General features: G+C 47.3%; 1 protein-coding gene across 1 annotated transcript; it reads right to left on the bottom strand.

The window, feature by feature from the left end:
• Nucleotides 1-4,391: 4,391 nt before the first annotated feature.
• Nucleotides 4,392-14,127, bottom strand: EDEM2 (ER degradation enhancing alpha-mannosidase like protein 2). The gene is made up of 11 exons (XM_074157272.1): nucleotides 13,988-14,127; nucleotides 13,803-13,913; nucleotides 13,633-13,672; nucleotides 13,116-13,221; nucleotides 11,900-12,025; nucleotides 10,961-11,172; nucleotides 9,667-9,808; nucleotides 9,236-9,360; nucleotides 8,394-8,538; nucleotides 6,935-7,056; nucleotides 4,392-5,054 (listed from the first exon to the last, which is right to left on the bottom strand). The coding sequence occupies exons 1-11, from the start codon at nucleotides 14,092-14,094 to the stop codon at nucleotides 4,563-4,565; spliced, it is 1,728 nt and encodes a 575-aa protein (XP_074013373.1). The 5' UTR covers nucleotides 14,095-14,127; the 3' UTR covers nucleotides 4,392-4,562.
• Between the last annotated feature and the right edge of the window lie 2,648 nt (nucleotides 14,128-16,775).

Consider the following 16,775-nt stretch of genomic DNA (forward strand, 5'->3'; position numbering starts at 1 on the left):
GGCCGTTCCTCCGCTCGGCCGGAGACAAACAGGAAGCGCCCCCTCCCCCCGCCGCTTTGTACGGAGCGGCGCGAGGGGCGCCCCGCAGCGCCCCCGCCCGGGGCCCACGCGCACTGCGTCGCCGCGGGGGGCGCTGGGAAGTGTAGTTCGCTCCCGCGGGGGGACGGGGCGCGTGCGCAGAGGCGCCGCGGGGCATGGCGGGAAGGAGGAGGAGAGGTCGCCATCAGTCGGCAGGGTCATGGGAAGGCTGCTGCGGGACAGCAGGGTAGTGGGCCACCGCCACGGACTCGCCTGGCCCTTCCCTGTCAGCCTGGAGAAGAGAAGGCGCCGGGGAGATCTTGGAGCCCCTTCCAGTCCCTAAAGGGGCTCCAGGAAAGCTGGGGAGGGACTCGTGACCAGGGAGGGGAGCCGTAGGATAAGGGGGAATGGTTTTAAACTGAAAGAGGGGAGATTGAGATGAGATCTGGGGAAGAAATTCTTTGCTGTGAGGGTGGTGAGACCCTGGCCCAGGTTGCCCAGAGAAGCTGTAGCTGCCCCATCCCTGGAGGGGTTCAAGGCCAGGTTGGAGGGGCCTTTGATCAACCTGGTGTGGTGGGAGGTGTCCCTGCCCAGGGCAGGTGGTGGGACTGGATGGTCTTTAAGTCCCTCCCAACCCGAACCAGTCTATGATTCTACGGTAATAGAAACTTTATTATTACTACAGCTTCTCCCTGGGCCAGTGTCTCACCACCCTCACAGTAAAGAATTTCTTCCTAATACCTGACCCTCCACCCCCCGGTGGCCCTGGAGCTGGAGGCAGCGCGGCAGGGGGGTCTCCCTAGAGCAGGGCAGAATCCTCCCCCACCTTGCCCTGCTACCAGGATGCAGGGGGCTTTCTGGGCTGCCAGGGCATGTTGCCAGCTCATGTTGAGCGTCTCATCCACCAACACCCCCAAGTCCTTCTCCTCATGGCTGCTCTCCAGCCATTCTCCACCCAACCTTGCTTTTTGGTATGTTTTTTTGGTTTTTTTTTTTTGTTATTTGCCAGCAATTCATGCGAAGGTCTGACTCTTTTTCCTCCATCTCCTCCTTTGTTAGCTCTATGAAAATAGTCTTTCATAAGATGTTTGTCTGACCTTTCGTCAGTCCACAGCCTTTCCAAAGCCAAACAATTACTTCTGAAATATCTCAGAAAACCTGGCCTTAAGTTTTGGCCTTTGGGGGCTGCTTAGAGCAGAGAAATAAAAAAAACCAAACCCAAAACAATTACAAGGACGGCATCAACAGCAAATGCTAAATTTGGGTATCTTTCACAACTCCACCAAAATCCAGTTTCCTTCCAGCCTTTGACAGATGCCACAAATACACACTAGAGGTGGGACCTCTCGAGTACTGACCTGCCCCGTTTGGAAGCCACCCAAAATCGCCATTACCCATCTGTGTTTCACACACACCTCATTTTGGATTCCCGACAAAACTCCTCTATGTTCTGTTAATGTGACTCTATTCCTCGGTCGGAGCTCTCCCTCCAGCTGGAATATGCCAAAATAGACCTACCATCTCTTCCCACAGATGTCCCTCACTGTGAGGCCCCAGGGAGGAGAGGCAGCAGGAGACCACAAGTTTTAGCTTTTTTTTTTTTTTCCCCAGCTGACTTGTGATAGTAATTTTAATCCATCAAGTTCTCACTAACAGTGGAATCTCTTATGTTATACATAGAGGGAATGGAATCGGATCTCTCGTGGGACAGCCAGCCACCAATGATTTCATCCCGCCATCCCATAGAGATTCCCAAACATCTGTCCCTCATCATGTTGCCTATGACATGGGACAACTTGTACATGTGTCACTAAGGCACAAGCAGGCTCGCTGCCCTCCAGCAGCTCGGCCAAATCATAGAATCACAGAACTGTCTAGGTTGGAAGGGACCTTTAAGATCATTTAATCCAACCATCAACCTAACTCTGATACAAAAACCATCACTAAACCATGTCCCTCAGCACCACGTCAACCCATCTTTTAAATAGCTCCAGGGATGGTGCCTCCACCACTTCCCTGGGCAGCCTATTCCAAGGCTTAATAACCATTTCAGTGTAAACACGTTTCCTAATATCCAACCTGAACCTCCCCTGGTGCAACCTGAGGCCATTTCCTCTTGTCCCATCCCCTGTGACTTGGGAGAAGAGACCAACCCCCCCTGGCTACACCCTCCTTTCAGGGAGTTGTAGAGAGCGAGAAGGTCTCCCCTCAGCCTCCTTTTCTCCAGGCTGAACACCCCCAGCTCCCTCAGCCACTCCTCACAAGACTTGTGCTCCAGACCCCTCACCAGCTCCGTTGCCCTTCTCTGGACCCGCTCCAGCCCCTCAACGTCTTTTTTTGTGGCGAGGGCCCCAAAACTGGACACAGCACTTGAGGTGGGGCCTCACCAGTGCCCAGTACAGGGGGACGATCACCTCCCGAGTCCTACTCACCACCCTGTTCCTGATACAGGGCAGGATACTGTTGGCCTTCGTGGCCTCCTGGGTCATTTAAATTCTCCATTAAAGGTCTCCATTTAAAAAGGCTTACTAACGATCCTAAGAAATCATATCACTGCTCTTTTTGTTTAAAAAAAAAAAAAAAAGAAGTCTTTGCAAGATGGTAGTCACTCTTAAAATACTGGAACAAACCAAAATTAAGGCTGTCTTCTGTGATTCTGACTCAACCATGCCGCAGCACTAATCAAGATCCACCTAATTACTCACAGTAGAACAGCAGCTGTGGACAGAAGAGTTCTTTCAGCTCCAACTGTGCTGAGGAAAGATCTTACTTCCTACGGCTACTACCCCTTAGTTCTGCTACTGCAGCCTGTTAGGCGAGGGCACCAAAACGCCATGGTTATCAGACCTACCGTGTTGGTAACCTGCAGCCTATCCCACAGGTCTTTCATTTCCCTCTACTTCATGCCTGGGGCAATGCTGAGAAAGAATTGGGACCGAGCACTGAGTGAAGCCATTGGAGATGGCCTGGATTTTGGTGTTCTAAAGATTAGGCAACGAACAGCAATGAACAGCTGGAAAATAAAAAGATAGCCTTACGGTTACAAGGAGCTGCTAAGAAGAGCTTCATCTTTGCCTAACAATGCCTCAGTTTTAGGGTGCTCCTCTCTCAGTACTTCCCCTGAAAAAGTTGCATGAAGGCAGTTATTTCTAGAACGGCACCTGCTAGAAGGAAAGAAGTTCAGAAGAAAGGCCCATAGACGTTACCAATCCTTCCAATACATCTGTCTGCCCAAAAGTTGCAAGTGTCTCTTACTGTAATTTACCCACAAACTGCAACAGGATTTCCATCCTGAAAGGTAAGAGGGCAGATTTTAGGTAACTTTATAGCACTAGGACAGATCGAGACAAAACCAATAGTTTCTCAAAGCAACCGCACATCAAAGACTGGGCATTGACCCAGTTGTGTTTAAGTATTTCAGTGGCCACAGGGATTTATTTATCCTGTATCTCAAACCCACTACAGCTTGTTTGTGCTTGCTCCAGGCTCCCCAGCTTCCAGGCCCATCATTTTTCTGCCTCCATTTGAGGAAGGGACAGAAGGAGCTCTCTCACCGCCTGCTGCCGGGAGCAGCTTACAAACGTCTCTTCTGCTGATTCCTGCACCACGGGAGAGTTGCCTTTCAGTCTGAAGCAAGTCCCGTTACATCCTACCCTTACCCCCGCTACAGGTCCACCCTGAGAACAACTTCATTGACTGCTGCAGAGTTACTGCAAGTGAGGCTCCAAAGGGAAGTGAAAAAGAGGAAGGAAATGGGGAAAATTGATAGGAAAAGCATGTTAGATTCTGTATGAAGCAAGCAAGCTCTGCTGCAGGGTAAATGAAACCTCTGCTAGTCTACGCTCCACCTCAGTTTGCAGATGACGTTACCTGGATGATTAATAAACCGGTTTCAGGCAGGTGGTACTGACCCACAGTGATTCCACACACAGAGGGATCCGAGCAATTTTATGTGTCGCAACTGCTCCCCTGCCCCCTGCCATCCTTCACACCTGACAGACACAGACAGGCCGGATCTACAAATCCCAGCCTCCACCTCAAAATCAAAAGGTTTTGTCGACTTGTCATCAATCTCTCAGGCTAACGACGTATTCCTAATGAGGCTGAAGATAAAAGGTGGAGCACATTACAGTCTCAAAAGTGAAGCTACAGCCAGTGATCCCTGCTTTTGCCCTTATGACAGGGAACCACTCAGGCTCATTTTTACAGAACAAAGCAAGCGGAGGACTCTGCATAAGTCTATAAAACTTCAAAACAAATAAAATAAGCAAGGTACCTCTAACCTGTAGACTTTCCTTTCTCTTTCTGAACACCCGTTTGCTATTCAGGCAACCAATCGGTTTGAGATAAGCAACTTCACAGCATTAGCAGCTGAGATCTGAATCACATTTTATAAGACCAGCAGTAGCAGAATTTAATGGGAAGCTGTTTCACTTCATAAAACAATTCACATTGTGAGGTATAACTTTTTCCATTACAAAACTATAAAAATATATTCCCAGAGTCTGAATCAATAATTTAAACTGATACTGAAATTCTATGAATCAGGTGTTATCTAGGAAGACCTGTCCCAGTAATGCAAGTTTAGAATTAAAGGATTGACTGGGGCAACTCAGGAGGGAGTGTGTGCTCTTCTTGGAGTTTCTCTTCTCTCCACCTTTCTCTGAAGAGGCATCTTCAGGGTCTTTTGCACTTTCCCCTTCACCATGGTCGGAAGTTCTTTTTAAAGGGAATTTCTTGTTTTTCTTCAGGGAGTAAAATTCCCGCATCAAGTCTTCCACTTCCCACTGCTCTTCCTTACGCTTCCTACAGCAGTGCAGTGCAGCAGGGTCTATAGGATGAGCTTCTGTGTTGAAGACATATCCCCCAGCATTCAAAACGCATTCTCCGTATGGTGTAATCACCACATCAAAGACTGACCCGTCATTGTGGATGAAGTTGTCTGGGTCAAACAGCAGGTACAAGTATTTCACCGTCTCAGCCAAAAAGAAGGATTCCATGCGATTATCCAATCTGTGATCTCTCAAGTCTTTGATCTACAAGATAATACAGTGGATTACAGTTAAATAAATTCAGTAAATTCTGAACTTAGGGGGAAATGTTAAACCAGCCTGCAATTAGTTTCTGTTAAACAGCACAGCATGGCACCAATTCACCCTGTATTTTAAACAGTTGTACGCAAATACATCATCAAGGTTTTGGATGTTTTGAATTAGCACAGTCTAGTGATAAGGAACAGGAAACTAACAATCAGGAGAAATACACTTCCTGCCTAGGTAAGGAGGAGAAGAGTGAGTAAGCTTCCCATCATTTCCCCCACTAAAATAATGATAAGGCTTTTACCTACTTCCCAAATCACAAGGCCTAATTCCCAGTTAAGGAGTCTTTTTGTAAGATAAGGAGTAAGTAAGATAAGCAGTCTTTTTGTAAAACAAAGCTTGATAGTATGTTTAAAATCTTCTACTAAATTATTTTAAAGAAATCACTCCCTGCAGTTCTCTCATGTTTAATCAGATTTTCAAGGCAGAGTGGGGAAGCAGCATCACACAACTGGTAGGCGGAGAGCCTGCATAGGAGCCTTCCTGCTGAGCTGGAACATCTAGGACCTCCCAAGACAGAGAAAGCAGGAGAAGCTTCTGATGCTTTCCCATGTTTTGGGTTCTAGTGCAACAGTCAGTGACAGAATTTGTCCCACCATTCAGACTTTGAGGGAAATTATTATCAGAAATATCATGGAATCACAGAATCACAGAATTGTCAGAGTTGGAAGGGACCTCTAGAGATCATCTAGTCCAACTCCCCTGCTAAAGCAGGGTTGCCCAGAACACATCGCTCAGGACTGCACCCAGGTGGGTCTTGAAAATCTCCAGAGAAGGGGACTCCACAACCTCCCTGGGCAGCCTGTTCCAGGGCTCTGGCACCCTCACCAGAAAGAAGTTTCTCCTCATATTTAAATGGAACTTCCTATGTTCCAGCTTGTGCCCGTTGCCCTTGTCCTGTCACTGGGAACCACTGAAAAGAGTCCGGCTCCATCCTCCTTCAACCCACCCTTTAGATACTTGTAAGCATTGATAAGGTCTCCCCTCAGCCTTCTCTTCTCCAGGCTAAAGAGCCCCAGCTCTTTGAGCCTTTCCTCATGAGGGAGATGCTCCAATCCCTCAATCATGTTTGCTACCCTACGCTGGACTCTCTCCAGTAGTTATCTGTCTCTCTTGAACTGGAGAGCCCAGAACTGGACACAGTATTCCAGTTGTGGCCTCACCAGTGCAGAGTAGAGGGGGAGAAGGGAAATGATATGACCAGCTGTTACCAGATCAGCTTCAGAGAAATACAAGGGATTTGTTTGAAAAAGCCATGTTTCAACCAAAGCAATCGTTTGACTCAATGACAAAACATCATTCGTGAGAACACTTTCTAAATGCTGGTTTTCAGAATCATAGAATGTTAAGAGTAGGAAGGGACCTTAAAGATCATCGAGTCCCAACCCCGCTGCCATGGGCAGGGACACCTCCCACCAGACCAGGTTGCTCAAAGCCCCGTCCAACCTGGCCTTGAACTCCTCCAGGGATAGGGCAGCCACAGCTTCTCTGGGCAACCTGGGCCAGTGTTGCACCACCCTCACAGTAAAGAGTTTCTTTCTAGTATCTAATATAAATCTCCCTCTTTCAATTTAAAACCATTACCCCTCGTCCTATCGCTACACTTCCTGACAAAGAGTCCCTCTCCAGCTCTCCTGTAGCCCCCTTCAGATACTGGAAGGCTGCTATAAGGTCTCCCCGGAGCTTTCTCTTCTCCAGGCTGAACAACCCTAGCTCTCTCAGTCTGTCTTTATAGGGGAGGTGCTCCAGCTCTCTGATCCTCTTCATGGCCCTTTTAGCAGCCATTTAGCCAACTAAGCAGTTGATTTAGCACTTACAGTTGCAAATCCACAGTCCACCTTGCTGATTTTCTCTATTGACTCCACCGCGTCTCTTCCCAGTTCTAGGAGCGTGGGATCTCTTGTAGCACGGTACAGATACATGGCACTCTCAATCAGCTCTGCAAAAACACCCCAAACGTTTGCAAGCATAAGGATTACCAAGCCATTTACATAGGGAACACGAGATATTCCTTAAAGTAATATTGTTAAATTATTTCAAGATGATGAGGTAAACAGCCCAGCTTGCCTTGTATTTCCTCTGGCTTAAATCACAGATACTGCTTTTACTGGGGATGTGCTACACAGAAATTCACTCTAACCAGATTGCATCAGCTCAGGTAAGAGTGAATAATGCTCCCCTCCCACACTCCGAGAGTGGGAGAGGAGCGAGAGAGAAAATAATTAAAAGTCAGTTGTCAAAGGAAGAAAGGAAAGATGATTCTAAAAAGGATTACAAATGAGAAATTCAACCCCCAAAATACCCTGTTTCAGAGGCTTACGGTGTTATTTAAAAACTGTATCTAAAACACCAGAAAAACTGGGACTATGGAAATACTCTATACAGGCAACATACACACTGTGCTGTGTCTACTAAGGAAACAGGTCTTTGGGGATGCTAGAATACATTTGAAAGTTAATGCTGATAAGTATTTTTGGTAGAATGTCCAATGTGGATGTCATCTGAACACTCAGGCCAAAAGGAAACTAATTATTCTCATTTAAAAAGTTTTACTGACCTAATAATCAGATGTGAGTGGGTTTTTTTGGCCAGAGTTGTAAAAAAATGGGAGAATCATAGAATCATGGAATTGTCTAGGTTGGAAGGGACCTTTAAGATCATCTAGTCCAACCATCAACCTAACTGATAAAAGCCATCACTAAGCCATGTCTCTAAGCACTCCGTCAACCTGTCTTTTAAATACCTCCAGGGATGGTGACTCAACCCCTTCCCTGGGCAGCCCGCTCCAATGCTTAAAAACCAGATCATTTCATTGCAGTATCACAGACATCACGTAAACCCTCTTATATGTTGAGCTTTACTAGCGCAACTAGAATTTATTTCAGGAACCCAACAGAACTAGAGGAGTCTATTCATACTCACTTTCGCTTCCTAAATTTAAAGGACGCAGGCAGTCACATTAACATTTTGCGTGACTTGAAAACACCCCACGTCAGGCACTCTAACACCTAAATATGTCGAATCCTACACTGTGAATTCAATTCATTATCTCTTTATATAGTAACACTATGGTTTACTTCCTTTAAAAGGTAGCCCTGCCTTTGGGAATGGCAGAAAGCAAAATGTGTGGCTTTGACCATGGAAATCACTGGTAAAATACATGCAGGAACTAAGTCAAAGCAAAACTGGGGAGAAACTTTTTGGGGGCAGGAGTTTGATCTTACCACCAGAACAAAACCAGGATTCCACGCTCCTTTTTGTTTCATTCCTGCTTACCAGGTCTGAGGGGATATCCTTCCCTCTTGTCCACTGTATAGCCCTGGGGAATGTTGTAGAACTCGGGCAGCCCACCAAACTGCTTCCAGACAGTGTAATAATTGAGGAAGGTTCGCATGGCATTATCGACATCCCCAATTAGGCTCTGAGAGAGAGGAAACAAAGCAACATCTGGGTGAAGAAGAAACAGCACAGGAATTAATGCAACAATACTCATAGTCAAAGCAAAGATAGCGACAGAAATGGGTTGTTCAGCAGGTCTGAATTTAAGTAATATTTAGGCACGATGCCTTAAGAATAGATAGGACTAAGGAGATAGGTGCTGCTTTTCTGTCAGATCACATTCCACACACCTAAATAATATTAAGTCTATTTCGTTTTTAGTTAACACAAGGCTGGAGTTTCTTCAGTCAACATTTCTTTTAGTCAACCACAGCATCCAGTCTATTTCAGTGGGTATAACAAAGTCCCAGACCAACTACTGATGAGAAAACAAACCTCTCAGTGGGAAAATACTCACACAAATAAAGCATTTATGAGGTGGTGGAAAAAGAGGTGTGGTTTTCTTTTGCATTATCTTCCCATCTGGATTATGAGACCACTGTTAGTGGAGTTTCCTACAACAAAACTGGCCTCCCATCATGCTTAATAGGAGACATTTTTTAATAGACCATAGATAAAGTCGAGATCTGCTCTTCTACAGGTTCAGACTAGATTTCACCAGAGATCGAGCCGAACTTTTAAACCAGCACAGATGAGGGTTATATTGGTAATTTTTGTATTAAAGACCTATCCAAGACATGAAAAAAATCACCTTATGCTACTGGTATGACAGCTCTTACCTGTAGGCCTGGCCAGTAGGCCTCCAGGGACTGAAAAACAGGCATGGACACTGTTCCTTTGTACATCTGAACCCAGAGGTACCAGTCATCAAACTTTGTGTAATTTTTGATAGCTTTGTTATATTCTATAAAGAAACATAGACGGGTAGATAATCCAACAAAAAAAAAATATTTTTTTTTTTAAAGACTGAGAGAAGCCCCTTTTTCACTCAAGCTATGTCAAATGAATGACTTCTCAGGACTTTCACTTCGGTAACTCTTTGTTATCACCGATTGTTCAAAAGTATTACAACAAACACTTCAGGAACAGTCTTGAATGCATCCCATTAGATTCTCCATTTTCTTCTTCCACTGTCCTATGTGCAGCGTTTTCACAGGTGCAGTCAGGGAGGCATTTCTGGGACCCTTCCCACAGAAAACAAACTGCTTACCTAGAAACATGGACATCAGCTCCTTGTCCTGCAGGAGAATGGCTCCTTTCACAAGGTATTCGAAGTAGGAGTCCACTCCAGCCCCGATGCCAGCATCTTGGGCCACCCACTTGGCAGTTATCACGTCAATGTGGTTACCAACCTGGAAGAAGCGAGGGGAGGGGGAAAGAGGAAGTTAAAGTGGAAACAAAGCTACTCTACTAAATTATAATTAAAAAAATCTCCACAAGAAAACCTAGACCTTTTTTCAGACCATCCAAGTCACAGATTCACAATGCCCACACCAACCAGCATTTTCTCCTTTACAAGACACATTTATCACCATCAGAGAAGTACAAAGCGTAGAAAACATAACTTTGGAATTTTATGCTTCCAATATAAACACTACACTGGCCTAAACAAAACACCATTGTGCTACTTTGAAAATGTACAATTTCAATATGATGTGTCTGGTCCTAATTCACACCCTACAAAAGAGTAGCAGAGGATGAAGATATACAGGTACAGAGATGGAGGCCAAGGATGCCAAAGGCATGAGAGCTGCCATGCTAACATTTAAATAGATCCTTCAAACACGGGACTCTTCAGTCTAGAAAGAGACCCAGCTGATGAAAAATAAAATACCCAATGGTGACTTGCTTAGCAAAGATGAAAAAAAAAAAAACCCAGCTCTTCAGTTTCTCTCTTGAACAAGGATTAGGGGCATAAACCAAAAATAAACAGATCCCAAAGCAAACAAAAGGAAACACTTCTTTATACAGCATATGAATAAATCTGTTCCACTTTACATATGCAACATTAGGACTTCACATAATTTCTAGAGCTGCTTTTTGAAGCTAGCTGAAGAGAGATTGCCCAGGAGATAGTGAACACAGAGATAACACTTTAGCTCTGGATATTCCTAAAATACCAGAGCTGTAGAGGCTCTTGTTGCACTTGCCATGCTCTTATTCTCTTCCGTAGGCACATAAAGCATTGGACAGACATTTTATTTCATCTGTTACAGCTGCTGTTACAATAACTGCAATACCCAGTAGAAGGCATTTGTCTCCCAACCACATCTGTTATGGAACAGAACAATGGCATAATGTTGGGTTCAACCACTAAAGCAGAGATGTGGATGCTAGAGGTGGTCAGGAATAATGTCAAACACGCAACGTCAGCCCAGTTATTAGCACTGTCCTTATTTATTTAATTCCATCTCCTCTCTCTTTCTGGTTCTTATGCTTAGAACTGCATCCGCAAAACTATACAACAAGCAGGCCAGCAAATTCAAAGTCCATTCCTCACTCACCAGCCCAATATCCGAGCGATTTTTCCACAGCGCCTTCAAAGCCTTCCTGGCGACGTCCTCAAACACTGGGTCACCAGTAAGGTGGCTTAAAGTGGCAAATTCCACTATAAATGTACCAATTCCAGCAGTACAGGTAACTGGGGTCTCCCCAGGGTTTACTCCGTGCAGCAAGTTCACTGTTCCATATGGCATCCCAGTTGGGGTCTGAAAAGCTGAAATACAATATTTTTGGTTCACGTGAGTGTTCACTGTTACATCTGACAGACTGTCAAGCAAACACGTGCCTCACATTCCTCTGCAAAAAGGCAAGAAGAGGGACTGGAGCAACTGAAGTAACCACAAAGAAGGAAAGGAGAAGTAGAGGGTGATCCTGGGAGGGGCAGAGAGTGTACCCCAAGCTACACAGTCCTGGGAAGGTACCACAGGTCTCTTCCACCTTGCCCAGAGCAGCAGACCGCATCCTGACTTTGTTCGCAGCACGAGCAGGGGAGTCAGAATAGAATTACACCCACTGGCCAGCAAAGTGCCAACACTGAGCTTGTGGTTATTCAGTGGCAGCCCAGGATGCACACCACAGAAGGAAGCAGTGCCACGCTGTCAGGGCACACATCCCGGCCCACAGAGGGGTAGATAAGGCTGTATCTTCTTGTCTTTACAAGCTGCTGATTCACAGCCTTTATTTATTATTTATATTAAATGTATTTCCCAGCATCAAGCAACAAACAAACCGATAGGTTAAGCGCATACAACACTTTGCATGCGTATATACCACTGGTATCATGCACTTCACAATGTTTTCCCTGCAAAATAAACTCACTTTGAGCTCAGGGAACACAGGTGTATATTATGAATTCTCACATCAAGCACCCCCATCTCCACCAAACACACCAGTCACCTCCTGAACTACAGCTCAGTGACACAAATCAGACACATTCTCACCTGGCAGGAGTTTGCGAGCTGCTTCCTCTGCCATCCTGAGGAGAGGTCCAGAGCACGGCCAGCCCGCTTCTACTGCAACGCCGGCCTTCTTCGACAGCAAGTGAGCTGAGAGGAGACCACCCACCACTGGAAGGTGCACAGTAAGAATCCCATTAAAGAACGTGGAGGAGGAATGAAATCTGAAACCAGTCCTATTTATTTGCATTTATCATGATGCAAAGGCATCATGATAAATACACATAAATAAAGATTCTTTCTGGAGAAGTGAGATGGCTTATCTTTAACAACATAATTCAGTATGCCACAAAAGAACAGTGGTTTGTTTCTTCCTGCCTGTTTGCAATGGGTAACAGATACAGATCTTCCCATATTTCAGAAGCATCAGATTCTACTTGCCCTACTATACCTGCACTGCCCTGCAGACAATCAGTGAGCTTACAATATAACGAACACAAACTTCTATGAGAGGAATTCTATGTCATTTCTTCAAAACAACTTAATACTATGTTTACATGAAGTAATAGAGCGTACCTTCTTAAATTCCTTGGAGAAAAATGTCTAGGCCAGAGTCTAGAATTTCAGTGCAACTAACACAGGCAGGGAGTCATTAGCCCTTTTCACAGGCTTGACTACTGGCACATAACAAGCACAAACTCAGAGAAATTACACTGCTGCAAAAATTGGCTCAGCAATATTTGACAGGAGAAACAAAAAAATACAAAAAAAGTATAACTAGCAGTTTTGTGCCCTGCCAGTGTCTTTTAGCTGGATGACACTGAAGAAGTTCAGCGTTCACCTGGGTACAAGACACCAAAGGCCTTTGCAATATTCAATAAAACAAGACAAGTCTCACTTTACGACGCTAAAGCAAGAAATTAATAATCTCTATTCCAAAACAGTACGTAAAAAAAAAGATAGTGTATAATTTGTCCTGCTTCAGTGGAAAAGACGTTTACTCCAAAGCTTAAGACCTGACACCAGAACACTGAAAGTGCCACGTCTACTTCTGCTTGTGTTGAGGCAGGAAGCAGAAAGGTGATGTGCAAAGACAAGAAGGAAGTGACATTTGTTTGGGATTTTTCTGTGTGTTTACGTGTCCTGTTACACTACGTTACAAATTCACTCTGACCAGTCCCTCGCGTTACATCTGTGTACAGTTCAGAGGCTCCTATGGGAAGGAAATCCAGCATAAACACCACGAAAAAACCCACCTCACCTCGAATGTTTGTTTCAAAGACAGATGCATTGACGTCGATATCAAAATCCACCCCTTCCTGCAGCACATTGACAACTCGCTGGAACTCAGAAACATTTCCCAAGATCTGCAGGGAGAGCAGGACAACAGCACAAGGCTTAACATTCATGGGAAAACAAAGGTGCAGTTCAATTTTAGGGGCTAATTCTAGCTTTGTTTTACTATTTTATGAAATCACTGATTACAAACTACTAAAAAAAGCAACTGACAGCTTCATCTCATCTCAAAACATTTTCTTCACACACTTTAGGTCTTCACTGCAGAGTGAGAAGGTGTCAGGGGTGGGGAGCTCTGGCCACAGGCCTCCCAGGGCTGGAGTGAAGTGAAATGCGAAAGCTCCTTGGTCAATTAATAACTGACTTTCTGTCACTACAGAGTGAAAACAGGTGTAGAAGCGGCTGACTGTGGCCTTGAGCGGGCTGAAGGCCAGGCTGCAGCAGCAGGCACACAGTGGGGGTGCAGGACAGCTCGTACTCACCAGGAGAGTGTCCAGGGCGTCGATCAGCGTGAGGGAAAAGCTGTGAGGGCAGAGAAGCGAGGTGAGGGCCGGCGGAGAGGGCTGAGGCCGGGACACCCAGCAACGGGGCGCCCCAGGCCCTGCCCCGCAGCGGGTGGGGGGCGATACCCCGTCTCGGGGCCGGTCCCTACCTGCCCCAGGTGTCTTGCCCGTCGCACGTCAGCGGCCGCAGCTCGTCGTAGGGGAAGGCGCTCTCCAGGTAGTGCTCGTAGGCGTGGTAGAACATGGCGCGCACCCGCTCCCTGAGGCACAAGCACAGCCCCGTTCAGCCTCGCTCCGCCCCAGTCCGGCCCCGCCGCCTCGGCCCCGCACTCACCGGTAGGAAGCGACATCCAGGCCTCGGGCGGCAGCGCCGGAACCGACCGGGGCCGCCGGGAGCCGCAGCGCCCAGAGGCAAAGGAAGGAGCCGAGGGAGCGCAGCATGGCGGCACCCGCCGCCTCACCAGCACCCGCCCCGCCCTCGCCGCCAGCCAATGGGAGCGGCCGGAGTGGGCGGTGCATGCGCACACCACCGGAAGTGCCCTGCGCTGCGCGTCTGCTTCCGGGGCGATGCGGGGCTGAGGGTAGACGGCGGGTCGGGTCGGGTCGGGTGGTGTCACTGCGGTTATTGTCGCCGGGACTGGAAATAACTGCAGTTACCCCCCTACAGAGGGGTGAGATTTCTGTCCTTCTGTATCGGAGGCTGTAATTCCCCGTCGTAGGGACGGGGAGGGGACGCGCAGGGGCAGGAACGGGCCTCGTGTGGGGGGGTCGGAAGGCCCTGAGGGAGCTGGCAGTGCTAGAGGTGTAATTCTGAGACCTGAAAAATAAATACAACAAGTACTGTGACGTTTTTATAGTAATGACACGCTATCGGCCGTGGTGCCAGCTGCCTGGGAAGGCGCTTGTCCCGTGTGGGAGGAGGACATGGTTCCTGGCACCACTTGATGCAATTCCTGTCTGGATGTGAGCCGTGAAGTGGCCAGGAATATTTGTGAATCGATTGGGAGGATCCTGACGCATAACCCTTCCTCCTGATGAGCCGTCCTCATACTCTTTCTCCCTCTAATACAAATCCAGCTTTCGGTGAGTCCTGTGTGATGCCTCAGGACCTGCTTCAGAGAAGCCAGTGCCCAAGCCTGTGCATGGAGCTGTGTAGCTCTGCCAGCTGCTCTCCACCTGCATCTTTAGACTTTGATCCACAGTAGATCCTTCCCTTTCTTCCTCAGCCCAGCCCATAGGTGAGGAGTAGCGGGATGGGACCCTGGCAGGGAGAGCCAGAACAAGAAGTCAGAGGGCTGGAGCACCTCCCCTATGAAGACAGGCTGAGAGAGCTGGGCTTGTTCAGCCTGGAGAAGAGAAGGCTTCAGGGAGACCTCATAGCAGCCTCCCAATATCTGAAGGGAGCCTACAGGAGAGCTGGAGAGGGACTCTTTGTCAGGAAGTGTAGTGACAGGACAAGGGGTAATGGTTTTAAATTGAAAGAGGGGAGATTGAGATTAGATATTAGGAGGAAATTCCTTACTGTGAGGGTGGTGAAGCACTGGAACAGGTTGCCCAGGGAAGTTGTGGCTGCCCCATCCCTGGAAGTGTTTAAGGCCAGGCTGGATGGGGCTTTGAGCAACCTGCTCTAGTGGGAGGTGTCCCTGCCCATGGCAGGGGGGTTGGGACTCCATGATCTTTAAGGTCCCTTCCAACTCTAAGCATTCTATGATTCTAAGCCAGTCCTTTGCCTGGCAAAGGTGCGGCATGTAGAAATCAAAACTAAATCCGCTTGCTCACAGGAGAGGGGGGCACAAATAACCCAACACCAGCGTTTAGTGTGAGGGTGGGCTGGCTGTTGTTGATGTTCTTTAGTAAAATAAACGCGTTTTACTCCAAGGCTCCTCGCCCGGGGCTGTCCCACTAGGTGTCAGTGCTCGCTCGTGTGCGGGCTGCCTGCAGCTCTGTTGGGTGGCAGCAACAAAAAGCCAGCGAGTAATTTCCACATATTGTTCATTTGCTGCAGCTGTGATTTAGATTTCTAGGGCCATTTATCATAAAGCTGTCTGCTTTCTTATTCCATGGCTCAAGGCTGCTGGAGTATATCTGTCTGCGTTCCTAGGAGAATCAAAGTATTGGAGTTGATTTCACTAAAAGCTGTCACAGTACATTACTGGGGCGCATTTTATTAAAGTTCATTTTCCAGACTTAAATTTAACAGTGTTCTAGACCACTGTCATTTACCATATACCGGAACAGTCATTTCTCTATCAAAGTCAGTTATTGAATTCTGAAAGTTGACTGAGGTACTTTTGAAACAGATACAGTATGTGAGGTGAAAGAAAAACAGGATGAAACAGAGGCAGAGCCGTGCAGTGTCTCTCCACCGGCTTCCGAGGGAGAGCCGGGAAGGTGGGAGAGCACGGCCGCCGTGGCCATGGAGGAGGCTGACTCCACGGCGGCAACATCATGGGCACTTAATTGCGCTAATTGAAGTGTGGTAGTTAGTTGCTGCACACTGCTAAAAGTTTGTAAAATATAATGGAAAAAAATGTAGCTAACAGAGTTGAGATTACCATTGCAAAAGAGCTCTCTGTCTCTCGACCTGGAAGGTCTGGTGAGTAGCAAGGACCAAAACAAGGGATGGGCAGAGGATGGTGTAAATGGGACTGAATCACTGATCCAGGGTGAGCGATCAGTGTCTGGGAGAGCCAGCTGGATCAAAGCTGAGCTGCTTGTGGAAAAGCTTCTTTCGGTGCAGTGCTCATCACCCTCCTCACCCTTTCTGAGGGCGTTTCGGGCAGCTGAGCACCCTGGGGTGGATTCGGGAGCCAGATGGGGCTGTCTCCTCCCACGTGTTTGCTCCTCTGTCTCCTGAAACCCCCAGGTTTCTTGCAAGCCCCACTGAAGCACGGTGACACCACTGTTGCCACTGAGGGGCTTAGAAAACTGGCTGTGAAGCGCCGGGTGGGAGCAGCCACCGCTGTCAGAGGGGACTGTGCCGTGCCACAGCTCAGGGTGTCAGACAGCCCGGGCTGGTGATGCCGCTCAGCCCCGAGCGTGGGACAAAGCCATTTCTAGGTGGTGTGGCATCATCCACAGGTTAATAAATACAAATACAGCTGGTGGGACTGAAATTATTT

This window comes from Numenius arquata, chromosome 12 (genome assembly GCF_964106895.1).
Source record: "Numenius arquata chromosome 12, bNumArq3.hap1.1, whole genome shotgun sequence".
NCBI classification, from domain to species: domain Eukaryota; kingdom Metazoa; phylum Chordata; class Aves; order Charadriiformes; family Scolopacidae; genus Numenius; species Numenius arquata.

Coding starts and splice junctions, on each gene's coding strand:
- EDEM2 (XM_074157272.1), bottom strand. CDS start 14,094: ATGCTGCGCTCCCTCGGCTCCTTCCTTTGCCTCTGGGCGCTGCGGCTC. Junction 13,673..13,802: donor GGGCAAGACACCTGGGGCAG/GTAGGGACCGGC, acceptor CTGCCCTCACAG/CTTTTCCCTCACGCTGATCG. Junction 9,361..9,666: donor GCTGATGTCCATGTTTCTAG/GTAAGCAGTTTG, acceptor GTTTCTTTATAG/AATATAACAAAGCTATCAAA.